This window comes from Apis cerana, linkage group LG12, assembly GCF_029169275.1.
Source record: "Apis cerana isolate GH-2021 linkage group LG12, AcerK_1.0, whole genome shotgun sequence".
Lineage (NCBI taxonomy): Eukaryota > Metazoa > Arthropoda > Insecta > Hymenoptera > Apidae > Apis > Apis cerana.
The window spans coordinates 9,615,639-9,632,213 of record NC_083863.1 but is presented as its reverse complement, the minus strand read 5'-3'; the positions used below and the strand labels follow the sequence as shown (position 1 = coordinate 9,632,213).

The following is a 16,575-nucleotide window of genomic DNA, read 5'->3' as shown; positions in this document are numbered from 1 at the left end:
GTTGCTTCCCCGTTATCGATTATCCGCTCGATATCGCTCGATATCTATAGGGGATCGAATGTCTCGTAATCGGATTCGTCCTCCTATTGTATATCGAAAGATGGTCGAACGGAGTTTTCGCGATTAATATCAATTGAACTTTCCACTACGTTGTTATAATAAATGGATAATTAGCCGGAGGATAATGAAGTTGGTATATTAGGAATCGGGGAGGAGGGGGGAGATTAAACTCTGGTTGAATTAATGCCACCGCAGGGAAGAGTTTCATAAACGCTAGCGGTAGCTGATCGTTCGAGCATATCGATGGCTATCTCTCTTTCTCTCTCTCTTTCTCGCTTTCTTCTCACCCTGTCCTTCTTCTCCTTCAGAGGTACGAGGTGCATTATGCTTATGAAGCGCCTTCGTGCGTGACTTATTTTCTTAAAGGCTTCTACTCTACGAGACACGGAGTCGATTCATCCACTTAATACCACCAAGTCGAGTGAAATTGCGCTTGTCGTTTCTATTCGTAAATAATACATTGGCGTTTTGTATTTTCCAAAATATGATGAGTTATTATATCAACAGGTATGATTAATAAATACAAACTCGACCAAGTTTCTCTCTCTCTCTCTCCCTTTTAAAATCCTCCTCCAATCGCGGAAGATACGAACGATCGAATTAAAAGGCGGATTTCACGGGGAATAAAGCGGCCGTCACTGAACGAGCGGCTCGAGCGTGACTGATTTCGAGGCCGAGCCACGACGGTATTCTTCCTTCCACGGATGAATCTGTGGCGTGGCACGAGGTGTATCGCATAAAAGGGCCCGGGTACACGCCCAGCCCGTCTCTCTCTCTCTCTCTCTCTCCTTTCAGGAGTATTCATACCGCGCCATAATGCGTTGCCCACACGAGACTCGGAGTGTGGGTGAGAAACGCGCGCGCAGGTATTCCGTTCGCCGCTTCCTGCTCGTTTAATCAATGACATCTTTAAGCCGGTAGACGAATGGCAAAACCGGGATGGCGAAACCGCCTGTTCGTGTACAGGCGGCGGGAGATGCATCCCGGGAGAAATGTTGGAGAGCGCCCTCCCCCCGCCTCGAAAGTCGATCCGAGTCGAAGCGCAAATCTTGGACGATGATGAGAGGAGGAGACTGGTCGAGAGCTCGATGGTAATTAACGACTCTGGGAGGCGGAGGGGGAAGGAGAGGCGATGTTTTGCCGGTCGAGTAATTAGCAAGTGACACGTGCATATATTCACGACACGGGAGAGCGAATGATGTTTCTTTTCAAACCTTCCAAAAAAGAAACGAAGAAGGTTCGTTCCTTCCGTTTTAATCCACGTCGATTAGTTATCGATTCCCACCCTCGTCCCCCGTCTTTCTAGGCGTAACATCTCGTATAATCAATGACGCGTTTAGGAAGGCGGGGAAGATGGAACTTTTTGGATGTTTTCCTCTTTTTTCCTCTCCCATGTTCCCAATCGAGCAACGTTTCGCTCCTCGTTTCTGCTGCTCCCGTGGGACCGCGACGATGCGACGAGGCGTGTCTCGCGTCGCGAAACGTGCCCAGGATTTTCGATCCCCCGACGGTTTTCTTCCTTTTCGACAACGCGAGGAAACGAACGAAGACACGTCGAAGAACTGCGTTTCACGAAGCAGGAGAAGGAGAGAAGACGTTTCCTTCGAGGAGAGGAGCGGGCCGTGCGCCGGTATTTTTCACGGAATCCAGGATTAGGACGGGGAAGAGCGATCGCCGCTATCTCGAATAAATTATTTATTAGGAATCGGCCGCGGTGAAAGGTAGAAAGCGGCCGCGGTCCATCTCTCTGTACCTAAGACAGAGAGGGAGAGGGGGAAGAAAAAAACACGTTACGATTTCTTGCGCAACGTGGTCGCGAAGGATGAAAGTTGGGCGCGTTTCGTGGGATCGATTTTTCGGCTAAAAGTGGGCCTCTGAGAGGAGACTTGCTCGACCTCTCCCTCTCTCTCTCTCTCTCTCTCGAAAAAGCGCTGGGAGAATGGAATACACGCAGATGCCGCGAGTAAAAAGCGCGGAAAAGAGCGAAGGTCGAGGAATAAAGCGAAAGGGAGAAGAGGCGGAGAGGGATCGGGTGGAAATGGGACGGAAACTGGTCCACGAATTAACGCTTCCTTCTCCCTCTTTCGAGATCCCGTCCGTCGGTTCGGTCGATGGCCCGAATAAGGAGAGGGACGACACCGGTGTCATAAAGATTCCCCGCCGCTCGAATTGAGCCGTCCCCTGGGCCCCGTGGTTCCGCGTTCGATCACAATTGACAGTTTGGTAAAAAGACTCTCTCCCTGGCCTACGCCGCGTGTAACGATATCCCCCCGAAGATGTACGATTTCGGTTCCCGGAACCGTGCCTCTAATTTGCTCTCCTGTCCTCGAAATGCGGGCAACAGCGGTTCCGAATTGTTTCGAGTGGTTTCGTTTCGAGAATTGGAAGAGCGGAATTTCGAGAGACGGATCTTAAGTACGTACGTCGGCAGGGGAAGGAAGGGGAAAGCTGTGGCTTTTTTCTTCCTCTTCTCCTTTCTTTCTTCTCTTTTTACTCTCGGTGTAATTATGACGGAGCGATGTACAATTATTAAATAAGACGTCCCCCGTCGTTTCTTGCGACGATATTTGCGACGAGATGACAAGCCCGACAAGATCATAAATTATTAATAAACCAATTTCTTATCCGCTATCTCGATGTACGGTTTATAAGAGACAAAATTCTCCATAATTTAACATATTAATCGAGAGAGGAAGAATCGAAAAACGAAGGATCTTTCCGGGGAGGGGAGCGATGCCCACGATCGGATTCGAAATTATTCGCGCGATACGAACGAGGATACGAATTTCGAAGATCGATGGAATCCTATAAATCGTGAGTTCCTTCTGGGGAAGGTCGATGCGTATACTCGGCTTCTCTCTCTCTCTCTCTCTCTTCCCTCGAAGGTCCATTCACCGTGCCGGTTAATTTGGTCAGCCTCGATTAGTCCCGAACGACTTCCAGTGGGCAGCGAACCGATTTATCCCGCGCGCAACGTTAATGAAGACGGTTGGGCCGTTCAGACACGTACCTGGCTGGATCACCTTTGCTCCGCGGGGTAAAAAGAGAGTTGCCTCGCGTTTTGCATAATCCGATCAATAATTGCCGCGTTCGCGTTCGAAATGTGCGTGCATGCTTCAGGATTCGGTTTCTCCTCTCCCTGTTCCATCGATTGTCCCCGAATCAATCCGCGTATCCCCCGAGGGATGAGTTTCAAGTTTGGATGCGCGAGGAAAAGAGAGAGCAATTCGAGAGGCTGGGGTAGATAGATCGATCGCGTGTCGCCTCGGACGGATTAATCCACCGTGTCAAAAATTGCTCTATAAACACCCTATCTCCGGTAATGTCTACATCTGGCTGTTAACCTAATCCCGGGCGCGAGTCGCTCGGCCGTGGCGGCGTACGGAGAGGCGATCGTAATAAAAAGAAACCGTGTATAATATATAATGGGCCTATCTTCGTAATAACTCGTAGTTACTTCGGCCACGGTAGATCTTGCCGATAATTCCAAAGACAGGCATAAGCCGAGCCTGTTGCTGGGAGCACGGCTCACCTGTGATCCCCTCCGCCAGGAAGGGCAGGATCCGACGACTAATTTATTCCTCGTGCTCGACCCCGAAACTCCTCTTTTGTACACGTATACGTATACGATACGGCAATATTCGCGTCACGATTCTAATCTACCGATGGTCGATAAAAAAGTTGCAAACTGGCGCGCGGGAAATTCGAACGTCAAGAATCGAGGGGTGAAATCGCCCAGAGGATTTCTTTACGCACGTTCCTTTCCCACGTGTTGCGTAATATTTAATTGTCGGGCTAATTGGCGAGTAGCTCCTGGTTCAGAGAGGGAAAAGAGAGGGGGGGATTCGTCGTCGCTCCCTCCGCGCAAAGGCTGACAAATGAAAGAGCCCTGTATCAATTTCCTAAGACGACGGCTCGTTAAAAGTTATCGATCACCGGTTGCCAACGTATTATTATATTTATTAGTGGTCATTATCCATATTAAATTTTCTTAATTACGTTTTAACCGAACTAATAACCCGTCTTACGATAACTCGCGTTACGATCCAAGGAACGGCGCCCGCCTCGGTCCTACCTCTTTTGCATAAATTATTTTCGCGGGGACTCGGAGAGCGGCGTAACTCGCGGACCTGACAATGTATTGATCGCCGGCCATTTTTATCGCGAAACATTTGTAGTAATTAAATTAATTCCGCCGGGAGTCGTTCGCTCGCGGATTGCCCAACGAATGATTGATGAACGTTATATTCTCATTACCAGTCTCGCTACTGTGGGAACGTGTGTGTATACATAATATGCGGTATATAGACCGATATATATATGTATATATATATATACGCTTCTTATATATACATACACACACATATATATATTTTGTATATATATATATATCACGAGCGTACCGGCATCATTAAGAACAGTTTACCCGGTCTTTCATTAGTCATCGCGGATTTAGTACGTCGTTTGATTTCATACGTCGTACACGTGGAACGCCAGGTCCTGTATCGTTTCGGTTTCCCCCTCTCCTCTCCCTTTTAAAGTAAACGTAATATTTCGTAGCGAGACAAATTCGAGATTAAAAAGAGTTCTCGTTGTTTTTATTGCTCTCTCTCTCTCTCTCTCTTTTATGGAAAATACGTTGCGATAATTGGAAATCGGAATAATGGTACCCCTCTGTCCCGTGAAATATGTAACTCGACTACGTGTCCTTTAATTAGAGAAGCGGATTATTGCGAAGGTACATTTAGATACATAGTAGGTACATTTCAATGCGCCGTGACGCGAATGCCATTACGATTTCATTGTCGTGGCCGAAACTACGAGGGATCCGGGGCTAGACCCTCCTCGCCCTTCCCCTGGTCATGAATAACAAATGCACGTAACGACGAGTTTCCTGAAAACGGGAACGCTGCCATGGGCGTGTCTCGCGTGACGAGTATCTCCTTTTTCTTTTTTTTTCTCTTCTTTTTTTTTTTTTGGATCGATTTGCCGTCTCGTTTCGCAAGTTCCTCCTATTCCAGACACGACCCGCGATTGCGAACATGGAATTATCGTCACAGGCGAACCGATGTCTCTCTAGCGTCGTAGGCGGTGGACATCGTCAGGAGATACAGCCGAGAATCTCTATCGACGATGTTTGAAATGTTATTCGTTTGAATATTTCGCGTTTCGGTCCGTGATATTAATTTTTCAACGATTTCTCTCTCTTATTTCGACTATCTTGAAGATGTATTCGGTTGATTCGAGCGAGCATTATTATAAACATTCTCGATCGAGTCTGTTTTTAATTTTCCATTCCAACACGTGAAAGTATATCGAATACTATATTTCGATCGAAATAGAAATTCGTCTTCCTCTCCCCACGGATTTGTAGAAGAGCGCAACCGCTTGTTACACCAGTTGGTCCAATTGTCAAGCGGGTTACGTTATTAGCCGTGTATCGCGTCGCACGACGCGATACCGTTGCCTCGAGGGCAACGGCGGCCTAGGGCGGTCGGTTTTCATCGTCGATATATCGCTCCAGCATATTCCCACGTCTCGTCAACAGACGTTACCTGGAAACAATCTCTCTCCTTCTCTCTGCCGGTGGTCTTCGAAACGTCTTTGCGAATCCGATCTTCGTTCCCCGAATCATACGCCGTGAATACGAAACAGTGGCGGTTGATAAGGATTCATAGGATCGCGACGAAAAATTCTGTGCGCAGCCTACGTACTGCTACGTTGCTTCGTTTGTCGTGTTGATCGTCGCGTGTGGCACGGCCATAAATCTTGGGAAATACGGATGGAAATAAACAAGTAATTAAGCGCGACAGGCGAACACCAACGATGATGATCTTGTAATTATCCTCGTAAAAAAAAAAAAAAAGAAAAAACGTAACGAAGACAAATCGATTCCCGTTCGATTCCCGAGCGAAATTATATTATAATTTTTGAATTCCATCCATCGTCGTGATGGATGATTTCGTTCGCTGACCACTTCCGATACGATCTTACTCCGAAACTTCGATTTTCGTTCGATCCTCGGATCACAATCGAATCACGATCGAGCAAGTTGGATAGAAGAGAGAGAGAGAGAGAGGTGGGCAGCTCTCGGGTCATTCGGATCTCGTGGGAACTGGTCGTGATTAGTCCACGTCAATAGCAATGCTAGTTATGCTAATTGCGCGAAAGCACTTGGGCCTGCTACCAGCATCGAGCTCTCTGCCAGATAAGCTAGGTACGAAGGTAGTACCTTTGGCTATCGATTTATCGGAGAGCTCACTCCCTCGCTCCGGAGGGAGTTCGAGATCGGTTGCTCTCGATCGTTCGAGCTTCGATTTCGAGAGAGAGAGAGAGGTCGTTATTTTTTATTTTCGAATTCTTGTAACGCTTGATATGCGAATAAAAATGTAACAGGAGTACTCGTGATCGGCGAAATTTCAAAGTCGAGAACCTCTGGAGAGAAATATTTAAAACGCTACATCGAGAGAGCGTTACACTGTAATTCGAGTAATTCCGTATTGGGCGAATAAACGCGCGATGTTCGGTTACATGGCGCCAAAGGGGAAGCTCGTTCTCTGCAAAATTGATGGTTTAATGGCGGGGACGCGCGTTAACGAGTACCGTTCGTTTCTGTTTCAGGCGGCGGGACCGCCGGTGCAGCTGGAACCAGTGGATCTGTCCGTGAAAACTCCCGTGGTGTTGCAGGTGCCCCGGTACAGTCCAGCGGCTATAATTACCGCCACGGCTAGAAGAATCCCTTCACCTTCCACGACGCCTACGCCACCGCCGCTCTCCGCATCTACCGGTGAGTGAATCAAATTTAACCACAAATTTCATCGTTGATTCGAACTCGAAACCGTTGGAAAAATCTCAATAATCCCGATGATTGTGATATCTCGAGAACGTCTCGATCCCCATTCGACGAACTCGAGATCGTAATATTCGGAGTGCGCGTTGTCGCCGAGGCGCGTTTAAAATTCCAACGCTCGCAACATCGGTGAAGTATCGCTGCGTTGCGAAGGCGAAGGGAAGCGCCTCTATCGGCTATCGGCCGTCCCTAACCGGCGGCGCGCAGGTGCACGTGTAATCTTCTTAACAGTGGTGGCTCGAAACACACGCCGACTCCTCTCGCTTATGGACAAAACCTCGTCGAGATCTCCGCCGATTCCTATTGCTTTATGGGTTAATTATGTCCGATTTTTCCCGCGCGCGACCATTCTATGGAAAACCGATCCCCGTTTCACGAACAGCGGCTGCAAGTTGTACAACCGATATCTCCGCGTCCTTGCCAACGTATATTTCAACCGATACCGGTCTTCCAACTCCCGTTGTTTCCGTAGGCTATAACGTAATGAAAATTTTATTCCCGGAGAACGACGAGGATTTCTTCCCCCTCCTCTCTGTTAAAAATTGAGAAATCAACGTTTTTACCGGGTTAAATCGGTACCACCTTGCTCTTACGTTTATCGTTGAATTACCGGGTGTTCCGATGGAACAAAAAAAAAAGAAAAAAAAAGAAAAAAGAAACTTCTGATCCCTGAAACGATCCTAAGAGATCTTAATGGCCTTTGAGAGAGAACCAGCAGTTTCATAGTGGTCCTCGATAAAAAGTCGTTGCCTAGTAGTTGGTTTCTCGCGCGCGAACGTGGGCCGCGTTTAAACATTCGGGGGAGGGGGGAGGGGGGAGGACACGCCTCTTTTTTATTACCTGTATCGCCGGCTACGCAAAAAACAGGAAAGAGAGAGAGCGATCGAGAGGGAGAGAGAGAGAGAAAGAAAAAAGGAGTGTAAGGGAAGGGAAGAGGGGAAGAAGAGACAAGCGTGCAACGACGTAGAGCTCGAGCCCGCTTCTGGCTAGCATTTGGACCCGCATTCACTTCCATTTCTGGATTAATGGCCACGCACACCTGCGCAAAGCCGAGTCCGAATGCGATTGGGGTCGCAACCCGTAGTCCTTGCCCCGGGCCATCGTTGTCCTATAGTCACCAGTCTCTCGGAGAATATACTTTTCCGTTCGCTGTCCGCCGATTGCCAATTTGTCCGAGCGCCACTCTTGTATAAACGTGTATATATATATATATATGTAATAAGCTCGAACGAGGTGTGACTCTCCTGCGATATACGATGGGGAGGCTAGCGTTTAACCCTTGGTTCGATCCAATCCGCTCGATCGTTTCTTTATTTTTTTTTGTTTGGATTATCGAACACCGCCGCGACAAGAATCTCTTGCGAATCTCTTTGGCTCGATTTCGTAACAGACGGAAGATTGAAAGCTTCCTCCGAGGTTCGGTTGTAGCTATGATAATGATATCGAGGTTGGACTCCTCCACCGAGGTCCCAGGCCTATAGGAGGCCTTGCGTATAACGGCTCGCGTCCGTTTCCTCGCGCGTCCATAAATCGCCGGTTGGTGGCTATCGGAAAATTCCGATCGTGCGTGGATATACCATATACGCGTGCAAGAGCCGGCCGACCTGTTGTGTGCCACTCGATGCACATTCAACCGCTCGATTTCTGCGTTCTAGCGATGTCCACGCGGCAAAATGAAACACCTCGTTTTATGCGTCGATCGAAAGAAAGGTTTCTCGCTGGATGGATGAAATGATTTTTGAAGGAAAAATCCTTCCTGTTAAATCACCAGTGCTTGGCGTATAACGACGTTTCGTAGCAGCGATCATCGCGAATCTCGCAACGCCGGAACGAATCCTATCGAGAAGTTGCGTTACGCCACGCGCGCTTCGAGCTAACCTAACTCCATCATCGTCTCAAAATAGCAATTAAAGTCCTTCCACTCTCCCCGGCCAGCTATGCACCATGATAAATCACGCTTGCGACAATCGAGACCTCCAAATTTGCTACGCTCGGCGCGAAACCTTGGATATCTAGAAACCTTACCTGCCTTACCGCCTAAATCGCGAAGAAACGGGTAATTAAGGTTTCTTTTCTCTACGTGTTTCGCTATCGTTTACGGTTCCGCCGTTACGAGTTTATCTCGCAAGAATGCTCTTGCCTGCTTTCGCCTTTTTTCTTTTCCCCCCTTCGAAAAACGTTCCAAAGAAGTAAAGAAAGCGGGGTGTACAGAAGCGACATCACGCGTGACACGTGGAACGATTCGGTAAAAGGGCGGACGATCGCGATACGCGTCTACGCTTCTCGATGGAAATTTACCAAGTTGGCTTATTTTATCCCAGGGAAATTTTAATTCGTGTAATTCTAATTAAACAAACACTGACTTCCTCGATGGTTGTATATTATGATAAAGGGAAGGGAGGGAAATATGCGATTTATGTTCGTGGAAGATACGCGTAATTTGTATTAATGATGAGAAGTGTTGGTTTGAAAGCGAAGCTAAAAAGTAAGCCTTTAATAGCTGCTTAAGTGAATGGTGGTTGTTGTAACCGTGTTAGGTAATACAGAAAATGTATAATTTGTAGATATTTAATTGAATTATGTATCACTTCTATTAATAATCGGAAAGTATCGAGTTAGAAACTCGTGTTAAAATTTTCTTCGACCGCTTAAGTGAATGTTAATTACTCGCTATAATTCGCGTTATGTAATCGCGGTTTATCGAGATAATATTATTATACCTTGCGTTAATAATTCGACGCAACTTGGAATTAAATTAAATTTCGCTACGTATACGTATATATTTATATAAATATTCTTCGCGGAATTGGAACTCAAAAAAAAAAAAAAAAAAAAAGTTCGAACGAGTATCGATCAAGTTCGTCAAATCGAACAATTAACCAAGATGAAAATTCGTCTCGAAGCCGCGCGGAATCAGACAATGCCGTGAGATCCTCTTGCGAACCTCCGTTATCCTCTTGGCGAAATTAATGAATAAAAAAAGAAAAAGGAAAAAGGCAAATTAATTATACAAAAATAATACCGTAAAACAAAATCTCGATGTGAAACGCGAGACAAAGGTTTCTTATTTAAATATATAACACCTTATTATTTAATTACTCGTTTTCGATTTTATCTCACGAAATTTGTTTCTCCCCCCACTTACGTTTGCATTTGTAAACCCCGGAGTCACGCGTTGAATTAACTCCACGTACAAAATTGGTGGAGGAGTCTCATTGCTATTCCGTGGCAAATTAATATTATTATTAGCGTAATTGCTAACCGCACGAGACAGACACCTTTGTTGTCCACGTCTATAATTAAAGAAAGTTGTCCGAAGTTCGCGTCGACTTTTCGTTCGATTCGATACATTTCCTCGACGAAAGCGCAAAATATATACAATATCCATCCGGGAGAAAGCGGCGCGAGCTTTTTCGCTGTTTTCGATTAGCTCGGGAACAATCTTTCCTTCTCCCGGCAAATCCTGTTGCCATTTTTTCCCCACCCCGCGGTTTCAGAAACGGAGAGGAGGATGACGGATAGACGTACCGTTTTGTTGGGAGTCGGTTCGAGTCCACGCTCCCAGAGTTTGATTGTCTTTGATTAATTACTCATGCTGTTTCTCGGCCGGCGGAAGCCGACGGGTAGCAATCTAGATAATGCGTAACTGTATTAACGGTTTCACCGGGATCTTCTTATATGTTTAAAGAAACAGCAGCTCGAAATTTCTTTCGCGTGGTCGAAAGAAATTTAGGGCGATATGTATAATTACGTTACGTATCGTTTATTATAATTTCCCTTGGAGAAAATTGAAGAGTCGAGGTTTCTTTATTTTACTCGTGAACGACACCTGTTAAACTCCACCTTACACGTCTGCCTATTCGAACGGAATCGTGGCCGTGCCACCTCGTCCCACGTGTTCGCCCACAGAGCGGTTTAAAAGCTGATAACGGAATCGCGACAACGTTTGCAACGTCGATCGGAAGTTAAACGAAAAGAGAGATAGAGAGCACGTGCAGGGTGCACAGTAGCGGCGTGACACGGTGTGTTGCAAGCCGGCAAATAGCGGCTTGTTATCATAGCTCTTCCTTATCTCGAACGGTTGCGCCCGCCGGTGGCATGTTTCGAGCATCGAGATAAATCCTTGGCGAATGGCGAGACTGATAATCGGTGACCGGGTATAACCGATTCGATGATAAAAAGCGTGTTGCTCGCTCGGATTTGTAGACACCGTTGTTGGGTAATCAGTTCCGTTCCAACTGTGTACCTCTGTCGGACTTTTAAGCTCGATCGATTCGATAAATTTCAAAATTTTCTTTTCTCCTTCTCCTAAACATTCATCATCGATATTATCCCTATCTTCGAAATATCATTTTTCGGATAAAAGGGCAAGTTTCGATGGTGTGGCGATTTTATTAGGCCGCAATTAAGGGAACGTTTATGGGTCCTTATCAGAGGGACGGAGCACACCGTGGCCATGTTCCGTCGATCGAGATAAGTCCTCGTGCTGAATGGCGAGGCGATCATCGAACGAGGAAGAGAGTAAAAGAAGGAGAGAGAGAGAGAGAACAGCTCTCAGGTAAGACGAGTAGCAATAGACGGTGGTCATATCGCGCTCCGACCATTTCACGATACGATCTTAGATTCTTCATGGGGGTAGAGACGCGTATTCTCTTTCTCTCTCTCTCTCTCTCTCTCCTTTCCTCCTTCTTCTCCCTTTCTTTTTCCATCTTTAACCGATAGTTAGAATCGGATCCGTAAGCGATTGTGCCGTGTACAGAATCGATCGGAGCCCCTCGCGCTTCGACACTGTCAGCAGATAAAGTCGGATAAAGCCTTCCTCCTCCTCCTCCTCCTCCACCTTCTTCGTCGTCGACTCGCCTCTTGTTCACATGGGATGGGAAGGGATGTTGGAGTCGTGCCTTCTTCGATCAACTCCTCTCCGATTCCCTGTTAATTAGCTACGTAATGCCGGATCGTTGGAATTTTTTTTTTTTTTTAATCAATAAGAGACCCTCCTCTGATAAGTCCACTCGCGTCTATCCCTTTGGAGGATTAAACGGAACGAACCGAGCGAACGTGATTTACGCGTTTCAGATGGAAACGAATGTTTTTTTTTTTTTATCTCTGTTTTTTTCTTTTTTTATGAGAACCTGTCGGTCGTTATTTATAATATCGGTTATCGAAAATTATTCAGCGTGTAATGGCCGAACGAGACACCTGTTGTCTTCTTTTTTTTTTTTTTTTTCCTTTCTGCCGATAACATCAAGTTCGCCTTGACTTACCTTACGTACGCACGAACGAAGCCTGCACTTTTTTTTCCAGCCCCGCGATCGAGCGCAAGATACCGGGACAATTAATTACATTTATGCCCCTTCCTATTCAATAACGGCGCGCGATAAATATTTTATGAGGCGATATAATATATACAAGCCTGCGAGTATATACCCCCTCGCGATTTATCAAATCGTCGGGAGAATTCTCAATTGATCGAAATTGTATATATTTTCTCCGGATAGATGGATGGATGGATGGATAGATTGGATCGAGGAGGGATAGGGGAGGGAGGGGGAGGCAGAGAGAGAGAGAGAGAGGCGTGGAGAATAGAGAGAGAATCGCAAGAGCGAGCCGGGGAAGATGGATTTTCGTGGAAAAAAAGGAGAAGCTTCTTGGCGAGGGCAAAGCGTGAGGCGAATCTTTAAGTCGTTTTACGCTTTTACATAACGCCAACGTTCCGTTGCGCCACGTTTTCGTCCTCGTCACGGTGTAAACGGTCGGTACCGTTCCTCCTTCGTGTCCGACCTCCTCCTCCTTCTCCTTCTCCTCCTCCCTTCCTTCTCCAACTCTTTTCGAGAGCCTAAACCAGCCGGCTTGTGTAAGCTATGCCGATGGAAACGCGTCGCCTCCTTCACGACTTTCTACTTCGTGAAGTCCATTTCTCCTTCGTTCGTACTTGTTCCTTCCCTTCACCTTTTTATTCCTCGCTGAGTTATTATCCTGGCCGGTTGAAAGGTGGAGAAGAGCAATGCACACACACACACACACATACACACCGGTACACACCTAGAATTCTCCCGTATTTTCCCGCGTGACGGACAGTCGTCGGTAGTTGATTTATATTCGCGAAACTCTCCACGAATGAAATGAAAATCCGAAAGGGAAAGCGTCGAACATAATTTTCATAATTTTCTAGGTCTTTTTAAAAATACGACTTTCTCGCCTAAGAAAAAAAAAGCAATTATATTATACGGGTAATTACGGAGCGTGAAGAGATTTACCGACGTTCATCAAAAAGAAAAAGAAAAAAAGGAAAAAAAATCCATCGGACGAGAATTTACAAGGAAGAGTACGAATTGAATGGCTTTCGACGATGAATCGTTCCATCAGCCTCTCTCTCTCTCTCTCTCTCTCGATGCCGTGGAAGCAACGTTAAGAGGAGGAAACGGTAGCGGGGCACACTTGGAAACGAATCGACCGGTGATAATCGAGCAAACAGTCGGAAGTTGGTGGGTTAAATTGGTCAGTCGAATAGAGAGGTTAACGGTCGGTCGAGGATGCGACGAGGGACGAGGAAATCCTTGACGCGCCTCCGGGTCTAGAAAGGCGAATCGAATCGAAAGGTTGACGCGATGAGCCGAAAAGGAGGAGAGATGATGGCCATCAAACCCGGAACCATCCTCGCCATCCTCCTCCCTTTTTTTCTCGCTTCAGTTCTCGATACAACGACAGGTTCGCGTTACGTCTCCCGTTGTTGTACCCGAATCGAGTTCACTCGCCTCCACCGAAGATATCCGCTGACGTTTCCAAGATCGAACACCGAGATCGTCGATCTCCGACGACTGCGTCTTGCGCTTTTGTTTAATCTCGACGATCGTCGAACAGTCGGCCCTGCATCTTCATCGCTCATCTTTCTCGTCGGAATTTATCATTATACCCACGACCGTCGTCTTCAATCTCTCTCTCTTTTGAATCGAATTTTCAGAACGCTCGAAAAACGTTCTTACTTTACCCAGGAAGTGGACGTTCTTTTTTCCTCTCCATCAGACTCGTGGATGATGATCGATAGGCGTGATGGGCGGTAATTAAGCACGTATACTAATCGGCCGCTTTGAGACGTGCTACGTACGTAAGATCCGTCCAAGTGGGGGTGTTCCTCTCCGACATGGCGGGGGCGTGAGAAGTGCCTTAGCCCTGTGACCCTTGTGGCCCCGATGGTACTACTCCTCCCGTAGGTACTGCTCCTCACGGCGTAGCCACGTCGTGAACCGGGAGAGGGGGGCGGTGGTGGAGCGGGAGAGGCGACCGGTCAAACTCTACGCGCCTCTATCCATCCTCCCGGCCTACTACCACCACTATCGCTGCTATTGCTATTACCATTACCACTACTTCGCACGGGCCCGATCAAATTTTGACACGTTCGACGTTTCGCTTCGATCCTCGACCTCGCTTGCTCGACCGGTAAATGGTCGATTCGTGGGAACGGGTCGCGCTCGATTCGAGCTCGGCGAAAGACGAAACGGAGGGGAAGGGGAGAAATTTTACGGTTCCATTCGAGGAAAAGGAAGCGGAGGGCGGCAGATCGTGGAAGCGCACCACTCGTTAATTGCGCTCGGCCTTGCGATAGAACGTTTCCCTCGCGAGGGGGTCGCGGAGGAAGTCGAAACGGGGACCTTTCCTATCCGATCCGGGGCCTGGATCCGCATCTTTCATCCGTCTCTGCCGTTCGGTCCGGCCGCGGACTTTCCGGACTTTGAGGCTCGACCTCGGGGCCCCCGCGAGATGCGGTAGGAGAGTTAACCTTTCAGGAATGACTATTTCATGGCCACTTCCTGGGTTCAACGCTCGTGCGATTTCTATGCAGCTAGGGTAAAGGTGTATACACACGAATGGCAAATACACGGGGAGAAAGAGAGAGGGAGAGGGATAAAGAAACGGCTCTCAACACGCTCCATTCCGTATATATATATACACACACACATATACGCTCGTGTCGCGTCGTGCGTGTGCGTCGTGTAGAAGAAATGGAGGGAGAGGATCGAAGGGATCTAACGCATCCAGGCCTGTGTGCGCTTGCATAATATTAGATCTTATGCAACCTGCCCTTCCCACACTTATCACTCCTTCCTCTTCGACCTTCCTCTCTTCCTTCTCCCATACCCTCGAGCGTTTCTTCTCGAGGCGAGGCTGGCTAGACAGGCTAGAAGGAGAGGAAGAAAGAGGGAGAGAGAGGTAGGTGGAAAGTAGCGTGGTGTCGGCGATGAATCCCCCACCCTGGACCTGGCGAGCAGGGCCCAGGGACGGTGCCCTTGGCGTTGCGCTAGGCCCGAGGGTGGGGTGGCTCCCCGGGCGGAGGAGGAGGGAGCGAGGAGGCTCGACGGAGACGGAACTGCTCGGGAGGAAGGGCAGGGAGGAGAGAGAGAGCGATCCGCGGTGGTCGTGGGACCGCGGACGTAGGGTGGCGTGGGGGGTTGGTGGAGGATCTCTCCCTCCCCACCCCCCGACTAAGTCAGCGGGGGTCAGAACGGAGATGCTCCGCGGTCGTGTCGGGCGGGGCTGTCCGCTCACGACTTGAACTATCGCACGCCCCCACTAGCACCAGCATCCACCTTCCAGCCTCGGCCTCGGACCGTTTTCTCGTCTGGACGCTCCACGTCCCGGCCGTCTACCTACTCGCTCGCTCCGTTGCCGCCGCTTAATTCGATAAGTAATGCTCCCGGCTCAAGGTTAGCCGCGCCAGATCCTTGTCAATTTGTATCGCGAGCGGCCGCCTTACTTTCAGTTATTCTCTCTCTCTCTCTCTCTGTGCTTCGTCTTCGACCTGAGGAGAGGTCAGGAATTTCCGTGAGTTTACGCTCGATTGGTAGGTCTGGTAGTTGCGGCGGGTGGGTCACGGAGACGAGGAGCAGAAGATTCGAGAATCGATCGAATTTTTTCCGCCGCTACGAATTGTGCGCTCGTAATTCCGATTTTTCTCCCTTTTATTTTAGATCCCTGTAGAAAGGATTCCTCCACGCGTTCCCTCCTTGATAAGTTCTCCAACTGTCGCGGGTTAACGGGCGTGAAGCGTCGCTGATGAAACGGCGGTATTCTAATTCAATCGGTTCGGTGGATGGTTTCCGTTAGCCGGGCGATCCGGGTTGAAGAAGCGTTTAAAGATGGCGTAATCGTAGCGCGGCGTGACGACGACGTACCACCCGTTAAACCGGCGTGTAATGATGCCGCGTGTGCTGCGTCGATCGTGTCGAGGAAGAAGGGGATCGCCGCCACCTCGCTGCCCCGAGGATGATCAACACCGAGGAGGTGTATTCCCCGATAGGATTCGCGTATCTTCTTCGTAAATTGCCTATCGCGATGAACGTATTATCGTCCGTCTTCTGTCCTGGCTACCTCGAGCGGGGCAAATCCGCGGAAAATTGACGGCGGCGAGGACGACGCGTGCTCGAACTGTTGAAAAGTGCACGCGAGAAATATCCGTTTTTCCGAAAGTGTAATTTAGCCGGGGATGGTAATGATGCTCCCCTGTCACGTTGGCGCGTACGTCGCGTCGCGGTGGTTATTTGAACGCGTTTACGTTTCACTCGGGGTGGAAGAATGCGCCGCGTAATAATAAGGAGAGCGACGGTAAGTTTCGAGTTTTTTGCGGTAATTGCGGCTAAAGAGCGCACGGCCTAGGGGGCGGTGGCAGC

The 16,575-nt window shown here is 48.3% G+C and overlaps 1 protein-coding gene across 5 annotated transcripts in view; it reads left to right on the top strand.

The window, feature by feature from the left end:
- Positions 1 to 16,575, top strand: part of LOC107998379 (Krueppel-like factor 3) — a 237,423-nt gene that overhangs the window by 86,825 nt on the left and 134,023 nt on the right. For all 5 annotated transcript variants that reach the window (XM_062083134.1, XM_062083133.1, XM_028666985.2 and 2 more), the window contains one exon: positions 6,682 to 6,847. In XM_062083134.1, coding sequence (XP_061939118.1) covers positions 6,682 to 6,847 — 166 coding nt within the window. The remainder of the gene's footprint in view (positions 1 to 6,681; positions 6,848 to 16,575) is intronic.